The following is a 7,260-nucleotide window of genomic DNA, read 5'->3' as shown; positions in this document are numbered from 1 at the left end:
CTGCTGATCTAATCTAATATAGCTGGATTTCATTGTCCAGCTTCACGCAGACACGTACAATGTCATAACCATATTATACAGTCTGTGGTCTAAACCCAAAGGATTACTTGACTCTGGCTGATGTGGTTCTCTATATCCACTCTAAAGTTATTGTGCACTGTAGAGCTGTGGAGCCAGCCAGCAGACCGCCTTAATAGCAAGGGTTGATATACAAAAAGGTTGTTCATCTAGGACCAGCTTCATAGGTTATAAAATTGAGAATAAGGTTATTGTAACTCAAGGTTCAAGGTTCTTTATTATTTGTGTTGCAACTGTGTTGCATTTTGTCCAATCTGACAAGTTTTGTCTTGTGATTGTAACAGATTTTGCAAAAAATAAAATAAAATGATTTCACAGAGGTGCTGTGTCTTTTTCTGTTTTCTTGTTTTTCCCCTTTCTATTATGGTAAATGGTCTGTATTTGTATAGCGCTTTTACTTGGTCCTAAGGACCCCAAAGCGCTTTACACTATACACAATCATCCACCCATTCACACACACATTCACACACTGGTGATGGCAAGCTACATTGTAGCCACAGCCACCCTGGGGCGCACCGACAGAGGCGAGGCTGCCGGACACTGGCACCACCGGGCCCTCTGACCACCACCAGAAGGCAACGGGTGAAGTGTCTTGCCCAAATTATAATTTAGCTAAAGAGTGAATCAATATTATATTTTATTATAACCTCTGTTTTCTTTGTATTTTTGCAGGGTCTTTACCTCACAATACAAACCACCTTGAGGAACTGTTGTTGTGATTTAATGCTATACAAATAAAATTGAGTTCCTCATACAGGAAGGATGGGATTGTATAAATCACCTGTGATGTTTTGTCTTTGTTTCCAACTTATCCAAGGATAGGATCGTACACTTTTGGCCACATTTTAAATATACAGTAACGCTAAAGTCAGGAGAAGACAGGTTGGTGTGTATAAAAACTTTCCTCAGAAGTGAATACTCATCTGTCTCTTTCTAAGAAACTTCCTGATAGGCAGACTTTTTGTATCTTTTGACACAACCTGGCTCGTTGTATCACATACCTTTCCTTATTTATTCTAAGTCAGGCTAACTGGCTTTCTTTGAATGTAAGACTTGTAGCGTCCAGGATGGTGCAGAGCCTGTGTGAACTACTGAACTAGTCAAGGTGTGTGTGTGTTTTATCACCAGTTACAGAAGTGACTCTAGCTGAAGAATGGGTCTATGTTTGCTTTGTTCTGTGTACCTCCCTCCCTTTCTGACTGTGCCAAGAAGGCACAGGCAGGTATTAAGAAACATATTAAAGCACCTTCGTGCTTGACATGCCCAGTTCAGAGTGCGTCCAAGCGAGCGATACCTCAGCAGTGGGTCCCACATCTTGGGATTTTCTTTTTTAGTGCTCTGTTTCTACAATTGGGTTCAACTGACATCTGAAACAACACCATGAACTGGATCTTCTTGGAGGGTCTCCTCAGTGGGACTAACAAGTACGCCACAAGGTTTGGTCGAATCTGGCTTGCCATTGTCTTCATCTTCAGGCTCTTGGTCTTCTTGGTGGCTTGTGAAAAGGTCTGGGGCGACGAACAAAAGGACTTTGATTGCAACACCCGCCAGCCTGGTTGTCAAAATGTCTGCTATGACCACTACTTCCCCATCTCTTACACCCGACTCTGGGCTCTCCAGCTGATCTTTGTGACTTGTCCATCCCTTCTCGTGACTCTCCACGTTTCCTACAGAAAAGACCGGGAGCGTAAGCACCGGCTAAAGTACGGAGAAGACTGCACACCTCTGTATGATAACACAGGAAAGAAACGAGGGGGTCTCTGGTGGACCTACTTTTTCAGCCTGCTGTTCAAGATAACTGTGGATGGCGTGTTTGTCTTCCTGCTGTTTTACCTCTACGAAGCTGCCTTCTTTCCTCCACTGGTGAAATGCAGAGAAGAGCCATGTCCCAATGTGGTGGACTGCTACATTGCGAGGTAAGGGATACCTTTAAGGTTCTAAATGGCCAAAAATTTCAAACGCTTAATCCTACATTATGTTTTATCTCTTACACTCTGTTTTCCAGGCCAACGGAAAAGAAGATATTTACTGTCTTTATGGTGGTGACCAGCTTTGTGTGCATTTTCCTCACTCTTTGTGAGGTGTTATATCTGTGTGGGAAGAGGTTCCGGGAATGCTGCAAAAAAGGACCTCGCTCCATGAGAGACAACTCCTTCATGATGACCAGAGTTCCTCTGAGTGGTAATGAAAACTCAGCCTACAAAGAACCGGTTCTGGAGAAGAGTGTGACCAATGGAGAACCGGGCCAGAAGGGTTCAGCCCCGCCCTACACCATAGCCTGAGCTCATTATGTCCTGAGAGACATAATGAATTTTTAAATATCAGAATCAGAATCATCAGCAAATGCTTACAAACAGATGATGTTGGTTATTTTGAAACCAATTTTACATTTTAACTATTTTATGTTTTTGTTCCCCAACATTGATGTGTTGATGTATGTACTGCTATTTCAATAAACGTTTAATCTGATACTATCAAAATGATTTTTTTTTTGGATGTATATGACCATATGTCAAGACTATCTCTCCACTCTACATATTCCACATGTTCAGCAATGTACACTGAGCAAAAATATAAACGCAGCACTTTTGTTTTTGCTCCCATTTTTCATGAGCTGAACTCAAAGATCTGAAACATTTTCTACATACACAAAGGACCCATTACTATCAAATGTTGTTCACAAATCTGTCTAAATCTGTGTTAGTGAGCACGTCTCCTTTGCCAAGATTATCCATCCCACCTTGCAGGTGTGGTATGTCAAGGTGCCGATTAGACAGCATGAATATTGCACAGGTGTGCCTTAGCCTGCCCACAATAGAAGGGCACTCTGAAATATGCAATTGATCACACAGCACAATGCCACAGATGTCGCAACTTTTGAGGGAGCGTGCAATTAGCATGCTGACTGCAGGACGTCTACCAGAGCTGTTGCCCGTGAAATGAATGTTCATTTCTCTGCCATAAGCCTTCTTCAAAGGTGTTTCAGAGAATTTGGCTGTACATCCAACCGGCCTCACAATCGCAGACCACGTGTAACCATTCCAGCCCAGGACCTCCACATTGAGCATGTTCAGCTCCAGGATCGTCTGAGACCAGCCACCCAGACAGCTGCAGCAAAAATCGGTTTGCATAACCAAAGAATTTCTGCACAAACTGTCAGAAACCGTCTCAGGATCAAATGACCAATGGTGGGTGGGGTTGTGGTATGGGAAAGCGTATGTTATGGAAAACGAACACAAGTGTATTTTATTGCTGGCATTTTGAATGCACAGAGATACCGTGTTGAGATCCTGAGGCCCATTGTTGTGCCATTCATCCATGACCATCACCTCATGTTAAAGCATGATAATGCACGGCCCCATATTGCAAGGATCTGTACACAATTCGTGGAAGCTGAAAACATCCCAGTTCTTGCATGGCCAGCATACTCGCCCTACATGTCACCCATTGAGCATGTTTGGGATGCTCTGGATCGACGGATATGACAGCGTGTTCCAATTCCAGCCAATATTCAGCAACTTTGCTATTGAAGAGGAATAGACCAACCTTCCACAGCCCACAATCAACAACCTGATCAACTCTATGCGATGGAGATGTGTTGCACTGCATGAGGCAAATGGTGGCCACACCAGATACAGACTGGTTTTGCCACATCTGTGGCCTCGTGCTGTGTGATCAATTGCATATTTCAGAGTGGCCTTTTTATTGTGGGCAGGCTAAGGCACACCTGTGCAATATTCATGCTGTCTAATCGGCACCTTGACATACCACACCGGCGAGGTGGGATGGATAATCTCGGCAAAGGAGACGTGCTCACTAACACAGATTTAGACAGATTTGTGAACAATATTTGATAGTAATGGGTCCTTTGTGTATGTAGAAAATGTTTCAGATCTTTGAGTTCAGCTCATGAAAAATGGGAGCAAAAACAAAAGTGTGCGTTTAAATTTTTGTTCAGTGTAGATCTAGTCTTTCCCCTCAGAGAACCTGGGTTACAATGTAACCAACCGTTATGATTCTCCAATCTACATAACACAAAATTTCTGAACCTGTGCTGAATGAATTAAAGTAAACTGATTTTTTCTTTAACTACACTCAGAAAGAATTAGGCTGGACATTATAACTTCTCAACAATTTATCATTTTTTAGTTATCCACCATGGTTAGACTTTCATTTAAATTCCATCACTTTCTACAGAATGTTTTACCTGTTTGGAACATTCAACAGAAAAATCGTCACGCCAAAATATATAAAAGTTTATTTGAAATGCTGTTCTAGTTTCTGTAAACTTAGCAAGTGGCTAAACCCAACCCAAAGCTGAGACAGATCACTGGTGTTCTGGTTAAGTGCTTGAGACAAATTGCAATGCTGTAAAATGAACTAATAGAGCCAGACTGCTACTACCATTCCATAAGATCTTTTAAAGTAGTCAGCAAAACCACAATGTGATGTATCCACATGACAACTTCATGTGGTAAGTGAAGGGAGTAGCATTAAAAACAAACACTACTCCTACACTAGTTTCGCACCACCTCAGTAAAAACTACATTTGGCATTCCTTCTACGAGCGTCATATCAAAGAACAGATTTGTACTGAGTGTACTTATAAGGTGGTGACTGCTGCACTTCCTAACCTTAGAAAATCAACAAACAAATGCATATACTGTTTAGCGATATCAACTCTCCATATCTCAGGTGCATTTTAGAGTTGTTGCTCAAACAAATGTTAGGTGGTAGCCTGGTTGACTAAGCACCTACCCAAGGACATATCTTCACATCTCAACTGCCTCATGAGACTGATAAGAAACATAAGAAACTCAAATCACAGTGGACAAATACAATTTAAAATGTGCCTTATTAAGGCTAAATGATAGCGTATCACTACGTATGTGTATTTTGTAATTTTTTTGCTGCATTCATAACTTTAAGGTAGTATATTGTCCAGCACTCCGATTAGCTGGGTAGATGCCAGAAGTGGACACACCTCTAGATTATGACCAATCCGTCCAGAGGTTGAACCAATGCTACCTGTTTAACTTATTTTTTTAGGAAGTTTATTTCCCAGACTGGACGCATGAAAGACTGCGTGCAAGAACAGAAGTCATAAGGTAAGTTTCTTTTAGATACAGTCTCACATAAGTTATTTTTCATTTTAAAACTTTATTTAGAAAAAGAAATCCTTAAGTTTAATGGAAGAACTAAACGTGGAACACAGTTGAGGCAAGCTTCAGCTTAAACTCTTCTAAAGGTAGCCGAGGTAGAGAATCAAGTATCTTTTGTGCTGTCGAGGGATTTTATGTTATAAACCAGTGAGCATTTCATTAATTATTAATGGCATATTTCTTTAAAAGTGTCAAATTTTGAACATAAGTGAAAACATGCTGTGAGAAGTGGGAGAGCTTTAGGTTTCAGAGCTTCCGAGCAAAAGTTTGATCAGAAATGGGAACACCTATTTGAAAGACCCACTGTTGGGAACAGATATTCTCTGGATGATTGCATAACTTTGCCTTTATGTTTTCTTTTTTTTCCTGCCTCCCCAAATATTCACAGCTTAAAAGAAACGTATTGAAGCCTGAACTCATGGATTGGAAAGTTCTTCAGGGTTTTCTCAGCGGAGTCAACAAGTACTCCACTGCCTTCGGAAGGATCTGGTTATCAGTGGTCTTTGTTTTCCGGGTGCTGATCTTCGTGGTGGCTGCTGAGCGAGTCTGGAGCGACGAGCAGGGGCACTTCGACTGCAACACCCGTCAGCCTGGTTGCACCAACATCTGTTATAATCACTTCTTCCCCATCTCCCACATTCGCCTTTGGGCCCTCCAACTTGTTTTCATCACTTGCCCTTCATTCATGGTGGTGCTCCACGTGGCTTACCGGGAAGAACGGGAACGCAAGTACCGAGCCAAGCACGGCGAGAACACTCGGCTCTACGACAACCCGGGACAAAAGCATGGCGGCCTGTGGTGGACGTACCTGATGAGCCTCTTCATCAAAACTGGTTTCGAGATCACTTTTCTCTACTTGCTCCACTACATCTACGATAGCTTTAAGCTGCCCAGGAAGGTTCAATGCGATGTCAGCCCCTGTCCAAATCTGGTCGACTGCTACGTGTCTCGACCCACTGAGAAAACCGTTTTTTCCTACTTCATGGTGGGGGCATCCGTCCTGTGTGTGGTGCTCAACATTTGTGAGATATTCTACATGATTGCGACCAGAGTGGTGAATCGAAAACAACACGGCAGCATCAGAATTGCATCGAGAAAGGTCCGCCCTGAAGTGGACTGCGACGCCTGCAAGTCCTCTCACGCTGAATAGCTGAAGACCCTTTTGGGGAACTAAAAATCAAGAAATCTTCTCATGCCCCTTATTAATCACCTATTTTTATGCATTAAATGTTAAGTAGTTTCACCTTTGGCTTTCAAATCTTTGATATGGTGTTCTGCACATTTGAAGATCCCTTCCTAATATCATTCAAATGTAAGATTATCCACTTGACATCTGACACCTCATATCAGCTTCAACTGAACTTAAGTGTGTGTGTGTTTTGTTAACCTTCAGAAGGGATCTCTCCACGGCCCTAATGGGCACGATGATAATTTAGGCCTCTGCGTGTTGTTGAAAAGCACCCATGAAAAAAGGTGAACGCATTCAGGTTTATTGTATTTACATTTATAAAGTTTCCAAAATGTAATTTAATGTAAATGTTTTAATTCCCTGTTGTGATCTTACAAATAAATGTTTGATGAAATATCAAGAACTGATTTTCACATTATGGGCTGAACATTCACAGATTTGTGACTACAGACAGTACAACACTGAGCAAAAGTGACTATTAATTTGTTTGACTTAGTCGCTCAAAGTGACAAAAATAAACATTACAACTTGTATATATTTGTAAAAATCTGTAAAATGGTCATTCAGCTTCATATTTCTTCAATAGCGTCACTGATCCACTTGGTGGCAGTCAAGCCTTATTGGCATATGAAGGGACAGAACCCATCAGTGATATCCCCAGAGTTCCGTTGTTTTGTGACTGTTTACTATTTGGGCTTCTTTAAAAGATTATTTTGCTGTAGTTGCTACACATTCTTTTACTCTTGTGCAGCTTACTTATTTATTCAAACCAGCCACATATATTGAAGTTTGGACTTTTTTTTTAATGGCAACTGTCAAACTGTCAAAAGT

General features: G+C 41.5%; 2 protein-coding genes across 2 annotated transcripts; both read left to right on the top strand.

Annotated features, from left to right (window-relative positions):
• The first annotated feature begins 1,350 nt into the window (after positions 1 to 1,350).
• On the top strand, positions 1,351 to 2,505 carry LOC101466479 (gap junction beta-4 protein-like). Its single transcript, XM_004563715.2, has 2 exons — positions 1,351 to 1,994; positions 2,084 to 2,505. The coding sequence occupies exons 1-2, from the start codon at positions 1,459 to 1,461 to the stop codon at positions 2,358 to 2,360; spliced, it is 813 nt and encodes a 270-aa protein (XP_004563772.1). The 5' UTR covers positions 1,351 to 1,458; the 3' UTR covers positions 2,361 to 2,505.
• A 3,153-nt stretch (positions 2,506 to 5,658) lies between these two features.
• Positions 5,659 to 6,394, top strand: LOC101467028 (gap junction beta-3 protein-like). Its single transcript, XM_004563716.3, has one exon. The coding sequence runs from the start codon at positions 5,659 to 5,661 to the stop codon at positions 6,388 to 6,390; it is 732 nt and encodes a 243-aa protein (XP_004563773.1). The 3' UTR covers positions 6,391 to 6,394.
• Positions 6,395 to 7,260: the final 866 nt, after the last annotated feature.

This window comes from Maylandia zebra, linkage group LG22 (assembly GCF_041146795.1).
Source record: "Maylandia zebra isolate NMK-2024a linkage group LG22, Mzebra_GT3a, whole genome shotgun sequence".
NCBI lineage: Eukaryota > Metazoa > Chordata > Actinopteri > Cichliformes > Cichlidae > Maylandia > Maylandia zebra.
This window is presented reverse-complemented; position numbering and strand designations above follow the sequence as displayed.